Here is a 17098-nt window from a genome sequence, read left to right as displayed (position 1 = left end):
TTTGAAGAGACACTAAGTTTCTTATCAGTCTTCTGGGTTATTTTGCAGAGTTAACACAAGAAATTTACTGCTCCGAGTCTTTCCCAGAATAGCAGCTTCTTGGTTTAGGAGCACATTATTCAAGACTGCCTGTCCTTCTCCCAGGGTGGGCTCAGTTGTCTGTTATGTTAAGAAACCTATTTTTTCTTTTTGGGTTTTAAAATGCAATCTTATCTATAAGATGGAATCTTTCTTGTTTTTACTATATTGTTTACGGCTGGGCTTGCTTGCTATTTTAATTGCCCAGGTTATATATGACTTGATTAGGGGCTGGAGGAGGAAAAGCAGCATCTGGGCAAAGTTAAAGAGGATCAGCTGGGCCTTTTCTCAGGCAAAAGTAAATTTTACAATAGCCTCATTTAATTGACACAATGAAGACAGGGACTCTGCTGAGGTACTTTGTTATCTGGGGGATGTTCAAACATTCCAGGCCAGGTTACTCCTGGCTTTTTATTTATTTATTTATTTTTTGTAGATAATTATTTTTTATTGAAGGGTAGTTGACACACAGTATTACATTAGTTTCAGGTGTACAACACAGTGATTCAACATTTATATACATGATAATTCTAGGTACCAGCTATCACCATACCAAGCTGTTACAATATTTTGACTATATTCCTTATGCTATACATTACATCCCGGTTACTTATTTATTTTACAATTGGAAGTGTGCACCTTTTTTTTTTTTTTTGTGAGGGCATCTCTCATATTTATTCATCAAATGGTTGTTAACAACAATAAAATTCTGTGTAGGGGAGTCAGTGCTCAATGCACAATCATTAATCCACCCCAAGCCTAATTTTCATCAGTCTCCAATCTTCTGAAGCATAACGAACAAGTTCTTACATGGAGAACAAATTCTTACATAGTGAATAAGTTACATGGTGAAAAGTACAAAGGCAGTCATCACAGAAACTTTCGGTTTTGCTCATGCATTATGAACTATAAACAGTTCAAATATGAATACTCATTTGATTTTTATACTTGATTTATATGTGGATACCACATTTCTCTCTATATTATTATTATTTTTAATAAAATGCTGAAGTGGTAGGTAGATACAAGATAAAGGTAGAAAACATAGTTTAGTGTTGTAAGAGAGCAAATGTAGATGATCAGGTGTGTGCCTGTAGACTATGTGTTAATCCAAGCTAGACCAGGGCAATAAAACATCCACGTATGCAGAAGATTTCTCTCAGAACAGGGGGGGTGAGGTTCTAAGCCTCACCTCTGTTGATCCCCAATTTCTCACCTGATGACCCCCCTGCGACTGTGCCTGTCTTAGGTTGTTCCTCCCTTGAGGAATCTTACCCGTCTCTGGCTAACCAGTCATCTTCCGGGGCCATACAGGGAAGTGTAGAGTTGGTAAGTGAGAGAGAAGCCTTATTGTTTGAAAAAGTTAGCTTTTTACTTCTTTGCATATTTATGCCCTGTGGCTTCTATGCCCAGCATTTGTCTTGAGGTATCTTTACCACTTGGAAGAATTATGATACTCGGTAAATTTGATATGAGGCACGAATTCTATTTAAGGGTTGTAATTAGGAAGGAAGAAGAAAAGCTATAGAAGTAGCAGGCGGAAGAAAACATGGGAAGATTGATTATTTCTTTGACATATCTTCTTGTAGAGTAACTTCAGTATGTATAGGTTTTAAACTACTAATTAAATTGCGTACACACATTAACATAATAGGAATATAGTTACGTAACCAAAGCATACCTGTAATTACCAGCCATCTCCAGTGAAACCAAGAAAACCAGTTAGGCACCTTAGGCATTTGCGAAAACTTATCTATGATATGGTGGATATTGTCCAACTGAACTTGAACAGTCTGAGAGAAATCAGACAAATTAAAACAACCCATTCCTGGGGACTGTTCACATCCCATATGTTCTTTTAACAGTAAATAGTCTCTAGTTGTAAGATTTTGGAGTGCTACAATTTGCACTTCTCCTAATTCTTGGTTGAGTTCCAACAGTATAGATCCAGTCAAATTTGTTGTTTTACTGTATGCACAGGCCAGCTAAGATGTCTCCTGGCTTTTTATTTTTAACTCATCTCACTGAAGAATGCTTATATTCCCACTTTGAAATTTTACTTTAATTCTCTAAACTTGATTGTTTAATACAGAGTTTTGGTAGGGGTCTTTTTTTGGAGGCCTCACCCTACTTTGACTACACCCACAATCCCTGTCTCAAAATTGGAACTGTCTTCACTGTATGTGAAAATTTAATGTAAAATGGATCGAAGACCTAAATTGAAAACTAAAATTTTCACAACTTTGGATTAGGCTGTGGTTTCTTAGATAGAATGCTAAAGTCACAAAGAACAATAGAAAAAAAGATAAATTGAAGTTCATCAAAGTTGCAAACTTTTGTTCTTTAAGGAATACCATCAAGAATGTGAAGAGACAGCTCACAGATTGGGGGAAAATATTTTCAAATCACATCTGATAAAAGGATATATTTTTATATTTAATTCTTAAAAGTCAACAACAAAAGACAAACTCCAACTTAAAAATGGGAAAGGATCTGAATAGACATTTCTCTAGAGGCATGCAAATGCTAGTACATGAAAAGATGCTCAGAATCATTAGTCATCAGGGAAATGCAAATCAAAACCACAGGATACCACTTCGCAACCACTAGGATGTCTACAATCAAAAAGGACAGGTAGTAACAAATGTTAGTGATGATGTGAAGAATTTAAAACCGCCATACGCTGCTGCTATTGAGAATGTAAAATGGTTCAGCCATTTTGGAAAACAGTCTAGCAGTTCCTCAAAAGGTTAAACTGAGTAACCATATGACCCAACAATTCACTCCGAGGTACATAACTAAGAGAATTGAAAACACATATACAACCAAAACTCATACATGGATGTTCATAGAAATATTAATCACAAAAGCCAAAAAATGGAAACAGCCTAAATGTTCATTAACTGATGAATGAATAAGCAAAATGCAGTAAGTCCATACAGTGGAATAAATTATTTGGCCATAATGAATGAAATACTGATGCAAGGTACAACATGAATGAACCTATAAAACATTATTCTGAGTGAAAGAAATATCACAGAAGACCACATACTGTATATTCATTTATATGAAGTTTTCAGACCAGGCAAATCCACAGAGACAGAAAGTAGATTAGTGGTTGCCAGAGGCTGAATGGGAGGGAGACATGAACAGTGGCTGCTGATGAGTATGGGGTTTCTTTTGAGGGTGATGAAAATGTTCCAAAATTGTGATGGTTACACAATCCTGGGAATGTGTTAAAAACCACTGAATTGTACACTTTAAGTGGTGAATTAGCATGGCATGTGATTTAGATTTCAATAAAGCTGTTACAGAAAATATAATGACCTTGATAGCTTTTCACTTACCTGCATGTAATAATTGAATTGCAAAACATAACTTACATGTACATGTTTATTGTGTCTCTGGAAAGAGCAGGTGAAAAGAAGGCTACACCTCACACTGTCACTCACGCCTCTTCATTTCGGGACACCTATGTTACAGTTTGCGGGCATCCTTTCAATTGCACTGCTGACTCCATGAAAAGACAGTGACATATTCATCAAACTTAAATCAGCACTGATGAAACTCCATCCATCTTTACATTGCTTTTCTTCCACAGTTACACCCAGTTACTTTAATTACATATTTCAGTTACTTCCCTATTTTTATCCATTCATGCAAAATCTGTTTCAAGCAGGTTAGAAATAGGTCTGTGATGTTCTCTCTACTTCTTCCCCGCTTTTATGACCTAGCTCTGTAATCCTAGGCAAGTTTCTTACCCATGGGGCTCAGTTACCAGCAAAGTGGAAATAATATAGTCACTCAGCTGCCCGAAAGCAGGAAGCTGCAGTTAACTCCTCAGGACTCCCTCTGGCCCTTCCTGCAGAGTATCCTGTGTTCCTCTTGTTGCCCTGTCTGTAATGGCCCTTTGTGCTCTCATGCTGCAGTGATAAACATCCACCCATCCCATTTCTGACCTTGGATGGGTGAGAAGGCATCTGGAGTCAGAGATTCTCACAGCTGTCCAGACTGTGTTTTCAGGAAACCTGATATTATTTGCTAATCAAAATACTTTCAATAATTGGATTAGTTTATTGCATTTGGTTTTCTTATGTAAAAGGTACTCAATTATTACTAAAATCTATTGAAATAATTTCACTTCTTAATTGCTTAACTGCTGTTTAAGGTAGATTTAAGTGGCTTCAATTTGAGTTTCTTTCTTTCTTTTTCATTTCACAGGTAATGGTAATTCTGGATTCGAGGGACAGAGTCGATATGTGCCATCTTCTGGAATGTCCGCCAAGGAGCTCTGTGAAAATGATGACCTAGCAACCAGTTTGGTTCTTGATCCCTATTTAGGTTTTCAAACACACAAAATGAATACTAGGTAATTTCAAGTCTTTATCCTGAGTAGGACAGATGATGATGCTGAATTTAAGGAAAATAAATGGCTAATTTTACTTTGACAAAAATTTCAAATGGCATTAAAGGAAAATTCTTTGTTATAAAGCAGCTTTCTATATGTGAGCCAGAAAAACAGCAGGAGCTTCTGGGGTCCTTGTCAGTTCTGGTTCTGGGTTCTTATTTTACCTCAGGATATTTCTGTTAAAATATAAGCTGGAGGAGCATCTTCATATTCTATTTTAAATGTTGATGATAATTATCTCAGCTGAAAGGAAAATCTTATAAGCATTCTGTGAAATCTTGATAAAGTATATGATTTTTTTCCTATTTAATCAGGTTAAAGCAGGGGTTTTTTTCATTATTTTATTACAGACTTTTCTTTTAAATAATTGCCACTGTATATAGGGAGTTTTGCCATCATGTTTAATCTTGGAGATTCAGGTAATCATTATGGGTAAGAGTGAATATTTTTAAAGACATGTGTTTACATTCAGTATTCAGTTAAGAAAATAGATGTGGAAGTGCTTTGTTGAGCCCCAAATGCCATCTGTATAAAACACTATTGGGTTGCTCTTGAAATCTGTCATCCTTTACATTTCTTTATTCTGATTCTCTGAAACATCATCTCTCCCCCAAAAAAGGCTCTTAGACAGTATCGTGATTACCACCAAACACTTAAGTCATAGGTGTACAACTTCTCTTTATCTCTTACCTTGCCTGGCAGAGGGTTTTCAGGTGGGGCGGAAGAAGCCTGCCAGCAGGGACGTGGTATGTAGAGGAAGTCCCGGGCTGCTGGGCGCGCTCTCGTCACCCACACCAGCACTGCGCTCCACAGCTCCCGTGTTGGTGACAACCCCAGAGGGACTTGCTCACGGGGGGATGGTCGCCAGTAGTTGGTTTGGGAGGTAGGAATTAGTAAGTAAAGGTAATTAGAAGAAGTCCTTGTGTCCTTTTACCCCCTTTTAATTCTATACCTTGCTAGAATTAAAATACTGTATGATTCATGTATCAGTTACATTCTAAATCCAGAAAGAAGTAATCCAGGTAAAAAAGTGCCTTTGGTATTTTCATGTAATTTGCCATCATATATCTTTACTTATTAAAATAAAGTGAAAAATTGGAACAGACTTGAAAGGTTATTTATAGTGCCTACTGTCAGAGGGGTAAATATTTAAATTTTCTAAATAAGCATATGGGTAATTGTTCTATGGAAAATAAGCAGGATTGGATTCCCTAGTGTCCAGCTAAAATGTAGTTTGCACTATTTTAAGTCCATTCCCCTTTTTTCCCAGTGAATGTGAGAGACCGGCATTTGCTCTCCTCCTGGAGGATCCTGGTGGTGTTTAAGTGCTCCTTTAGCCACCTTTTCTTTTCTTTTTTTTTTTTTCTCTCTCTCTCTCTTTCTCTCTCAGTGAGTAAAATGTAAATCAGTGTTTCTCCTAGCAGCCTGGTGGTATTCAGGATATTGCTACACAGGCTTGTAGTTATGACCTGGAGTCACCAAGAAAGAGTTAATTGTATATGAATTATGCAAGTGTTTCATTAGAATTACAACAAAAGTTGTGGTGGCTTAGGAAAAAACTCCCATGTATTCAAAAACCCCCATTCTTTGTTTCAAAGGATAAATGGTTATCTGTTACTGGCTTCAGCAATAGGAAGTAACTCATATTTTCTATAAAAATCATTCTTGACAACTGCTTCTCATAATTTACATGTGAGGCACTTAGAGAATCTAGTTAAGATGCAGATTCTGATTCAGCAGCTGTGGGCTGGGACCTGAGACTCTCCTCTGACAATCTCTGGACTACATAGAAGGCCCTAAGTTATGTGGCCTGCTGAGCGTCACTGCGATGCACTGAGTGGATAAAAAGTTGCTTGTAAGTGGTTTCCTAGGACTCACTTAAAAACGTGCAAATTCACCCAAAATGTAGATTTTAGGATTACCACACAAATATTAAAACTCAAGACCTTTCTACATCCAAGTACCCCTAAATTAAAAGGCATCCAGTACCTGAAATTCCTTAAGAATACAAATGGAAGAATCTAAAAATAAAACTGTAGTTAAACACGCAGAATAAAACATTTGTGCATATTTGTCAGTGCAGCATTTAATTCTAGTCACCCAGTCCCTGAGTCGCCCTGGATTTTGGGGGTTGCCTCCTGTCCCCTGGTGGGGCCGGTGTGGTTTTGCAGTGGCGCTGGCCCATGGGTGGCATGCTGGAGTACCTGGAGCTGCACCCACCCTGCGCTTACCTTTCCTCCAAGCTTTGCCCGGGAGGCATTTTAACAGACTCTCCTGCAACTGCCATTTGGGGGATACACAGAAATTTGATGAATAAAGCTTCTTAATCTTAGCAAAATGTACATATTTTCCTTTAATCTTAGTGGACTTAATTTGAAAGAAACTATCCCTTCTAAGCCTTCGTCTTTTGAGCGAGAATTTGCCAGAAGGTTGCCTTACATCATTTTCAGTTATATCTATCATTTTCTAGAAAATAAGAAAAAATCTGTACTGCTTTATTTGAATAACTGTAAGCATTTCTTAAATTATTAGCTTATAGACTTTGCTGCCTTTGGGGTGCAAAAGAAGTGACTGGGAGGTGTGATTGGAGCTTGGATTTTAATTCTCCAACTTCCTGTTACTTGTTTAAGTGGTTGCTTTCTTATGTTTGTACATCTGTGATTTGATTGTCATTTTTTCGTTTCTCCTTTTTATGCCCTTTTCCTCCCTTCTTTTTCTTTCATTGTACCATCAGGAGCAGTGTTCATGAATAGTAGATGTTTACTGATTTGAGTATTACCCAAACTGGCTATATTATGAATGCTGATGTTTTAATTTTGATCAATCCCTATACTTACAAACAAGTCAGAGTTGAAGCATGAATATCTAGAAACAGTATAAACAAATACTTAGATTTAGTTGACTTTCGTCTATTATAAAGCTTAAAGTCTTCCTTTTAAATCAGAGAATAGAGTTGTTAGTAAAACCACTGATGTTTTAAAAAGCAAATGGGGAGGTGGGTATTGTAAAGCAGGAATGGATGATTTCAGTAATGCCCCCTTGTTTAGGCTGCATGATCCAGAGATTTCAGAGTATCCTGAGGAGTAGGGGAGACTTGAATGAGCAGTGAGCCGAGCAGGAAATAATATAAAGAAATGAGAAGACTCATCTCAGGGGACTTTTTCTTTGGGTCTCTTGACTTATCTAAACTTCAGCCTGTATAGTCCTTATTCATCATTCCACTGCTGTAGCCATCTTATTTTGTTTTATTTTTTTATACATTTGAGTATTCTTACCACTGTTGGATATGAATTTATAAAATCACTTGAAGTATCTCTTCAGTTAAGTGCTTGACTGGAAAACCTAAGTTTATAGACCTTCTAACTTAATATAATCAGGGGTAAAATGACACATGGGAAGGGAAGAATTTTAGTGTCCTTGCTTTTCTTATCCTGAGTCCACCCACAACTTCATAAACTTCTTGAATATCACAGTGTTTTAGGGATTTCTGCTATAACTGATATTGTAAGTCTGTTTAGAAATTAAAAGTACAAATTATACAAAGAGTTTTTTATTGTTGTTGTTTTTGCATTTATGTAGCGCCTTTCCTTCGAGGAGCTCAAGGCATTTTTCAAAATCTGACAGTTTTCCTCACAACAACCCTGTGAGGTAGGTAGAGTGCATTACAAGCAATAATAAGATACCAACTAACCTGTTTCATTCAGCCTTTATAATGTTCTTTTGTGTTAAGTAATTGGAGGTGTCAGCATAAACATGATTTTTAGAACATTTTGCAAACCTTTTAAAATAGTTTGGTCTTAGAGCTATATTTGAATAACCACTTGTACTCCATAAAAGGGTAATTTCAAGAGAAATCACTCATCAAAAGATCAGGAGTCAGTCCATGGGATTAGCTGGGCCCTGACTGCAGGGCTCAGCCAGGTGTGTTCCTGGTGGTTGTTTATTTCAGGTCAAGAAGGAATGAAGAGCTGTGGTTCTAGCACGACTCCTCTCAGCAACTGCAAATACCAGTTTGCAGCTGAACTCCTGTGAAGAGGGAGATGTGTTCACAATGTTGCCTCATGGTTTCTTATTTTATATCTTAAATATTTGAGCATTTTTCTCTCTCTTCCTCTCTCCTCCCCTTGCTCCCTTTTTTCTGTTCCCCTCCTCTTCCCCTTCCCTCCAGTCAGCTCTTGATCACATGGTCATGGAAGGGCACAGTAGTACAGCTAATACAAACCTACAGCTTTCCTTCATTGCCACAGTGGTCTCTTGGGTTTGGAAACAGGAAAACCAAATAGCAAGAAAACCTGGGAAGTCAGTCTCTGGAAAGAGTGGGGAACAGGTGTGTGGGAGTGTAAATTCATGTTTTTTCCTGCCCTTTTTAATGATTAACAATTTAAATGACTTTTTTTTCTTATATAGCTATTGGTCAGAGGTGTGGGAAGGGAAAAAGAAATGTTTGGTTTATTTAAAGTCATAAATTTTGTATTCAAGAGGGAGGATAGGCATATTGATTTGGAAATGCCAAGTACCTGTTTCTCTTGCCTCCCTTGCCACCCCTCCCCACCCTAGATACTAAATTTAAAAATACGTATTTGTGTCCACCTCTCTCACTGTATTGTCAGCTCGTCAGCCGTTGCTGACTCTGGCTGAGCTCCCTGCTAGTGCTCGACGGCAAACACAAGTCAAATCCTATTCTGATCGTGAAACAACTCGAGGGGGCCCTCAGAATCCAGATAAGAGCAGGACCAAGGAAGGCCTGGGTACTAGTCCCAGTCCTTCCATTAATTAGCCCTTGTTGGACCTTATTTTCCTCATTTATGAAACGAGGGCTTTAGATAACTTAACTTTTCATCTAGCTGTAATGTGCGCATAGCTTTGTTCATTCTGTGTGGGAGATGTAGAATGACTGGTTGAGGAGAAGGCAGAGGGTATTTTCCTACTCAGTAGTAGAAAATTAATTTTTTCTAAGGTCCTCAGTGCCTTTTCCTCTGGCCCTAATAGTTGTAATACTTTTATGTTATTTAAATAATTTCTTTTTCCCCTGCAGTATTTGTTATAATGGGATTTGACTTGAACTGTTAGCCAAGTGATTTTGATGTACTTCTATAGGATTATCGAAAACACTGTCTCTCTTCCCCTTCCTGTCTGCGCCTAGAACCATTTTATTCCTCCTTTGCCTCACTACCATTTCACACCTATAGCAGCCAACTTGTGACAGTAAGTGTTGACAGTAAATTTTAAGTGAAATGGAAGTTCTTGCTAGTGGGTAGCAAGGGACAGTTTCAGGGGGTTTGTGTTTGAGGCACTAGTGGTCAGGTAAAAAAAAACAAAAGCGCAGGAAACATGGAAGGCAGAATATTACTAAATCAAGAGTTGATTGTTTTGTATGGGTTTTAGCATATAAATTGTTTGGCATTGTGAGCAAAGAGTTCAGGATGAACAAACAAAACAGAATAGTTGAAAAACGTTTTTAGATAGGAAGCAGCATGTTTCAGATGTGGAGAGCTCGCATAAAGTCTATCAGGAATAGCTAGTGGCCATTTCAGGTCTGTTATTTTTCTGTCATTTTAAGAGCTTTAGGTGAATCTAGCCCTGATTTTGACTTGCTTTCTAATGTGTCAAGCCATGCAGTTTTTATAAAACAGTGTCACCATTGGTTAATTCCACATTAAAGATTGATTGGCTCTTCTGTCATTGGTAGCCCTGCCACTTAACATCATGGATTATGCATCATATTTGCTCAGAGTGAACTGTTGCTTTTCTGTTCACTGCATAAAACGTGTTAACTGTTTCCTGCCATTTCACATATTGTATTGCTTAAAGTGGTATGTCTTAGCTAATGGCTGCTTGATTGTTCTATCTGTCCTTCATATAACCCCCTAAAGTGTAGGGTTACAGCAAGATGAGTTTAGATTGGGTTTTTCTAAGAAATTCTCCAAGTGATGGACAAAATCACTTGTGATGACTACAAGTAGGTAGTTTTATATTACAGTTCTGTGGAAGTATGGATACTTACACTATTCTGCAGATGTTTAGATTATTTTAGTGGTGGCTCTCTGACACCATATTCTGACAACCTTGTTACCGACATTCTGAATTGTTTAAACGACTTGCACTCATCTTTCTGTGAGGGCTGGTTTGCTAATTGATTGAAATGGAAAATAAAATAAGGCTTTGTCCATTTCTTCATATGGTATCTCTAGAATGTGTAGTTCTGCCTAAGAGCACTGAGAGCTTAATGAAGTCTTAAGATAGTAAGTTCCTAAGGTGTCAGCATGCATGAAAATAGCTAACATCCTCTAGAGATCCTGCCCAGTTCTGTGTTAGACCTATTCAGGACCTCATCTCTTCCCTCTTCCTTGTTCTAGTATTTCTTCACTATTGCCAGCTGACTCTCCCAGCGCTGCCCATCTCTGAATCCAGCTTTTTAGGATCCTCTACTTAGACTTCCTCTCACTTTGCCTGCCTTCTTTCGATTCTTTCCTGCCTGTACAAGTATTCTGCTTTTTCTTTAGAAAGGTGAATTACCCACTTCCCTATTGCCTGTATGAGTATGAACTACAGAACCCCTTCCCAAACAAATCTTATACTTTAGTATAATTTCCGTACTGTAAAGTGCTGTAGCAATTTAGTTTGCACCATATTAACATGCATTTGCACACTGATGCCTTGCTTAACTGTTTGATGCACGTGTATGTCTTTTAGTCCCAATGAAATTTTCCATTCAAGAACAGTGGCCATGTCTTCTCTATCACTTAGATTTTTCACCATAGCACGTGTGTACAAAGCACATAATAAATAATTTTTGGTGAAATATTGTGGCTTAAGATCTTACTCAAATGTTATGAATCATATTCATGCTAGCTTATCTAGAAAAGAATATGCTTGAAGGCTTCCTTTGCTGGAGTTTGTGCTAGATGTATTTCAGTTTTAGATTTTAAGTCTATGATATATGCATTTTTAAATGTTAGAGTAAGATGCATAGTTCAAATATTTTTTTTCTCCTGAGCCACTAATATTGTTTTGTCAATGTATTTCATTCGAATAGCAGTCTATAATTTATTTTCTTATTGGATGTTTAAAAAAAAAAACTATTTGGGAAAATAAGCCAAATGAAATTACATGAGAAGAAATTTTGATAATTGAGATCCCAGTATCTTTAATCATACACATTTTATTGAGAACACAGCTTTAGAATGAGGAACTTAAATTAAGTCTTATATGGACCATGATTGTATCCTGTGTTATCTGTCTAGCAATGTACTATTCTGAAGTCATTAGAGTTGATTTTCAAAAGGAACCTTTAAAATTCTACCCGGTTTTTCCTTACATCACTAATATGGCATCACTGCTGCTAGAGTTGGACTTTTTGCACTCTTAATGTTCTCTGAATGCAGTTACCAAAGATTAAATTGATTAAGGATATTGACAAGGTGTGTTTCAAGACCTGTTGGGACACTTAGTTTGAGGTTTTTCTGTCTACATGGAGAATGTTTTTGTTTATGGCATGATTTTGTTTTGCTTCATCATTTTTCTGAAGCTCGTTGCCTTGCACTGTTCTGGCCTGAATCTGCATGTTTTAAAAAATTCTTGTCATTCTAATTCTTAATTAGATTAGATTTATTCTAGAGCCTTCATTTTGTGCCTTCCAAGTTAGATGACTAGTAAAAGCCTGAATCAGGCAGTTTTTCATTTAAATCATCTGATCACCTTCAGTCAGTGAGAACAGTGAAATAAAGGTACTAAAGTACAATTTGAAGAAAGAAGTTATTCTTGGTAGTCAGCATGACTTGAGTGGTAATTATCAAGATAACCAGTCCCTCTCTTCTGTTAGGCCTGTTGTTTTTAGGTTATGTTTTCCTTCTCATGCTCTCTTGACAGTAGGCCTGAGGATGATGGCAGGCAGCTAAAGTTACTGTTCGGACTTCTTTCAGATTCCGGCCAATTAAAGGAAGGCAAGAAGAACTAAAGGAAGTAATTGAACGTTTTAAGAAAGACGAGCACTTGGAGAAAGCCTTCAAATGTCTAACTTCGGGCGAATGGGCACGGCACTATTTTCTCAACAAGAACAAAATGCAAGAGAAATTATTCAAGGAACATGTAGGTTTATTAGTAAGACTGATACTATTTATCTGTTTGGGTTAAGAGTAAAGGAAACTTAAAGGCTAAATTTTAGTGAATACTGACATTTTATATCAATTTTTTATAAAACTAATCAATATGAAAACTTAATTAACACATAAGATCATTTATATGACAGTCCAAAGAGAAAACTGACATCTCGAAATGAAATGCACTGTGAACTCTCAGAGTAATGTAACTCAGCCATGGATACACAAATATGTGAAGTTTTTAAATAACAACAAAGTTTGTTACTTAAGGTCTTAAATTTTGTACATTGTTGATGGTGGTTTGCTTTTATAATTGTGAGAAAGTCTTAACAGAATAAGCAACTTAATATGAAGTGAATATCAATGTTTTTTCTGTTTTAGGTATTTATTTACTTGCGAATGTTTGCAACTGACAGTGGATTTGAAATACTGCCTTGTAATAGATACTCATCAGAACAAAATGGAGCCAAAATAGTTGCAACGAAAGAGTGGTAACTATTATACTAGTATAAACCCATCAAGTACTTTTATTTAAAGTTCTCTCTTAAATTACTGTTCAGGTGCTAAGAGTGTCATGTGAAGGGATGAAGCCAGAGCTCGCCCCAAAGGAGCCACCTCTGTGCCAGTGCTTTGGCTCAGTAGCCCCATCAGGGTGGTGAGATGAGGAAGTCTGACCTGAGCCAGGTCCTGTCTTTAAGCCAAAGTGCTTTGTTCTCCTTTTATTGAATTGGATGCCTGCTCAGTGATGGGACTGCTGGAAGGTTAGGGATGCCAGGGATGGGTAACCTGGCTTCCAGAGTCAGTCTTTTATTGACCTGGAAGAAAGGTTGGGTAAAAGCCTTTGTGATCCTAGGGATTTCACAGGTGGAAACTTCCCAGCGCACTGCCTGCCTAAAATACGTATGTGCGCTGGCTTAAATAAGAGTAGTAAGGGTGAGCCCAGCCTGGAGGGATAAAAACCATACATGAAAGAGGGAATATATGAATATATCATTCATCTAATACCTGTTCCCTATCTTGTCTCCCAGAAGAAACAGGTATTCCCTTTCATATGACACCCCCAGTATTTTTTATGGCAAAAATTTTTAGGTGTGGGAACTAAAAATGGAATGGGCAAAGAGCATGACTCCCACCCAGCCTTCCAGACAGGTGTGTGTACGTGAGTGTACATTGGGATGCGTCAGGCCTGCCCATCAGCTTCTGTCGCTCCCTGTGTTACAGACAGTTGTGGAGGTTTGAGATCTCGGGTTCCAGAGCTGCCCTGTTCAGTGCAGTAGCCACCAGCCACATGTGACTGTTGAGCCCTTGAAATGGGGCCTGTCTGAATTAAGAAATGTTGTAAATGTGATCAACATGCCGGATTGTATATTGTATTTCTCATTAATCTTTCTTACACTGATTACCTGCTGAAGTAGTATTTGGAGATAGGTTACTGGAAGTAATTTCACCTGTTTTGTCTTCACTTTGTGCCTATGGCTACAAGACCATTGACTATCCCATGTTTGCCTTCCATTGCATTTCTGTTGGGTGGTGCTGCTCTGGAGGATGGGATCCCAATTCTGGGTCCCCGTGGCCCTTCACGACTCTCTGTCTCTGTCTCCTTCATCTAGTGTCAGCACGTTGAGCTCAGTGCAGCAGGTATTTGCGTCCTCTCTACCTGCAAAGCACTGCACTCGGGGTGCTGCAGGGGACTCAGAGGTGTAGGTAGCCCGGTTCCTGTCCTGGAGGACATTCTAGCTTCCCGTAGGGGTGAGGCAGCTGCACAGGTCCCTGGGGTGCAGAGCTGGGGAGTTTCCTGAGAGGTGATTGTCCAGGGGCGGGGGTGGAGTGAACCAGCTGAAAGACTCGCAGTCAGGTCTTCCCAAGTCCTGTATTTAGTGGACAGGCTTATTTTATTAAGAGAAGTCTTATTATTTATAATTACTACCAATTTTTAACATCACATATTTTAAATAGGAAACGAAATGACAAAATAGAATTACTGGTGGGTTGTATTGCCGAACTTTCAGAAATTGAGGAGAACATGCTACTTAGACATGGAGAAAACGACTTCAGTGTAATGTATTCCACACGGAAAAACTGTGCTCAGCTCTGGCTCGGTCCTGCTGCGTTTATAAACCATGGTAAGCAACATTTCTAGCGGTTAGCACTTGGGGTTGGGTGGGGCTGCTAAAATTTAGAGTGCCCTTATCAAACTGAGAAAAACCTTTATCTTCCTTTAAAGGAGGGTTGGGAAATACCTTTTTTTCATAAACTTACTAAAATAAAGATTCCTTTAACTTGAGACCTAAACTTCTATCAGAAGTTGTAAAATTATACGAAAAGCTTATTTCAGATTTCTGTAACTGTTCGTGTTTCAGATCTAACCTACAGTTAATTGACTTTATCTTTTGGACATTTTTCAGATTGCAGACCTAACTGTAAGGTAAGCATAAACTTTTTTTTATCTCAGGTATTTTGTTTCTGCTTCAGATTTGAGTTTCTTAATGAGTTAATTTTATTTCAGTTTGTGTCCACTGGTCGAGATACAGCATGTGTGAAGGCTCTAAGAGATATTGAACCTGGAGAAGAAATTTCTTGTTATTATGGAGATGGGTTTTTTGGAGAAAATAATGAGTTCTGCGAATGTTACACTTGTGAAAGGTAAAGTATCGAGTAAGATGCTCAGCTTTATATTCTTCCGACCACTTGATGACTAACTGCCATAAACTCCTCACCATGAAAATGCAGGGGTGGTCTTTACTGTCTGCAGCATGCACCTGCACAGTGTGATTAAGCAAACCTGAAGGATGCAGAACTACATAGAGCCCTGAAACCTGACGCTTTACAGTTGTTAACCACCAGCTGTTAATCATAAGAGGGGATCTAAATACAAATGTCCTTAAGGAGAGAATGGGAAATACCTTACACACGCACACACACAAGGCGCCAGGGTGGAGTTGCCCCAAAAATGGCAAGTGAAGTTCACTGCTGATAATCATGTAAATCTGAAGTTGTCCTGTGTATCACCAAGCTGTGTCTTTTGGAGTTTTTATGTTTTAATGCACATACTCTTCATAATTCCCAAGTTCTTTTAACCTGGTGAGGAACCTCTTTTTGTGACTCATTAAGATTCTAGAGTCCTTGTAGAAATCCCCCAAATGTGACTAAGCAGGACTGCTTGTTCACACTGCTCATTGCAGTGACTTGTGCGTACTGGAGCTCAGAGAGGCAGCTCCCACACCTGCCCGGGCTGGTGCTGCAGGCAGGCTCCCTTTGCCCAGGTAGTGCAGCCTTGAAGAAGCCACAGAGCAGAGGAAGCCTGGATTTGTTGAGCCCGTTTCACATACTTTGTACTATACTAGCCACTTTACTGGCCCTGACTCATTCAGTCCTCATGGCCATCTGGGGAAAAGAGAACTGTACTGTGCTCACACTGTGAGTGCAGAAAAGGGCTGTGCTAGGCTCAATAGGCTGACCTGGGTTCAGATCCTCATTTCAAAGCCCTCATTCTCTCCACTCCATATTGCTTTTGTAAGTGTGAGCAAAGATACCCAGTAGTGCTATTTCTTCCACTGAAAATACCCATGTAGCCAGCCAGCCAAGGGATGGTGGGTCCCTAGGGGTCCCATAGCCCTTCTCTGTCTGTGGCCAGAGCTTTTCCCCAGTATCAGGAGAGAGCAGAGGTATAGCGTCATGGTACTACCATAGCTGTTTCTCTGGTAGAAAGTAGCTCAGTGATTGAATCTTAGACCAGCCACAAAAAGACCCTTTAATCCATGACATAGTTCAATTATAGGTGAATAATGCTTCAAAATCATTTTATAGAGACAACATAGTATAGCAGTTAAGTGTCCAACACCTGGAGTCGGACCACATGAGTTGGAATCCTATGACTGCATTTTGTTAGCTAGGTGATCTTAGGCAACCTAAGCTGTTTTTGTGCCTTAATTACCCCATCTGTAAAATGGGGATAGTATCAGAAGCTATCTGATCAGGTTACTGTGAGGATTAAATGTACTATAAATAAAGCATCTAAAACAGCATACTCAGATGTTAGCTATAAAATTATCTTCTGGTTTTGGTTATTTTCCCATTAGAATATAATCCCCATGAAGGTAGAGATTTTTATCTTTTTCCTTTACTGCTATATCACCAGCCTCCATGACAGTACCTGGTACATTGTAGGTGCTTGATGAATGAATGAATGGAGCAAGTGATATGCTAAATAAGATTTTGGAGGCTGTCCTGAAAAATGTAACCACATACTCGGGATTTCAGACCAACCCTGAAACCGCTCTTTAACTGGTTTAGAACTACACATGTGGTCATGTTCCTCGGGCAGACAGTTCTCTCCAGTGGGCCTTAGTTTCTCACAATCAGATCCTACCTACTCCACAAGGTTAGTGTGAGTAACAAATAAAAACATGGGTAGATCCTTTTTTTAATGGGAAGGCCTAATCCAGAGCAGTGCATTGCTGTTATCAGACTGTAGTTGAACATTTTGATTCAAAGCATGGCTGTGAATATTCTT

The 17098-nt window shown here is 38.6% G+C and overlaps 1 protein-coding gene across 9 annotated transcripts in view; it reads left to right on the top strand.

Annotated features, from left to right (window-relative positions):
• Positions 1-17098, top strand: part of KMT5B (lysine methyltransferase 5B) — a 61241-nt gene that overhangs the window by 29783 nt on the left and 14360 nt on the right. For 8 of the 9 annotated variants that reach the window (XM_057506801.1, XM_057506799.1, XM_036927120.2 and 5 more), the window contains 7 exons: positions 4300-4447; positions 8066-8134; positions 12409-12574; positions 12967-13076; positions 14542-14708; positions 14991-15010; positions 15092-15228. In XM_057506801.1, coding sequence (XP_057362784.1) covers positions 4353-4447; positions 8066-8134; positions 12409-12574; positions 12967-13076; positions 14542-14708; positions 14991-15010; positions 15092-15228 — 764 coding nt within the window. In that variant the 5' untranslated portion in view covers positions 4300-4352. The other variant, XM_057506803.1, reaches the window with a different exon arrangement.

Source organism: Manis pentadactyla, chromosome 9 (assembly GCF_030020395.1).
Source record: "Manis pentadactyla isolate mManPen7 chromosome 9, mManPen7.hap1, whole genome shotgun sequence".
Lineage (NCBI taxonomy): Eukaryota > Metazoa > Chordata > Mammalia > Pholidota > Manidae > Manis > Manis pentadactyla.
This window is presented reverse-complemented; position numbering and strand designations above follow the sequence as displayed.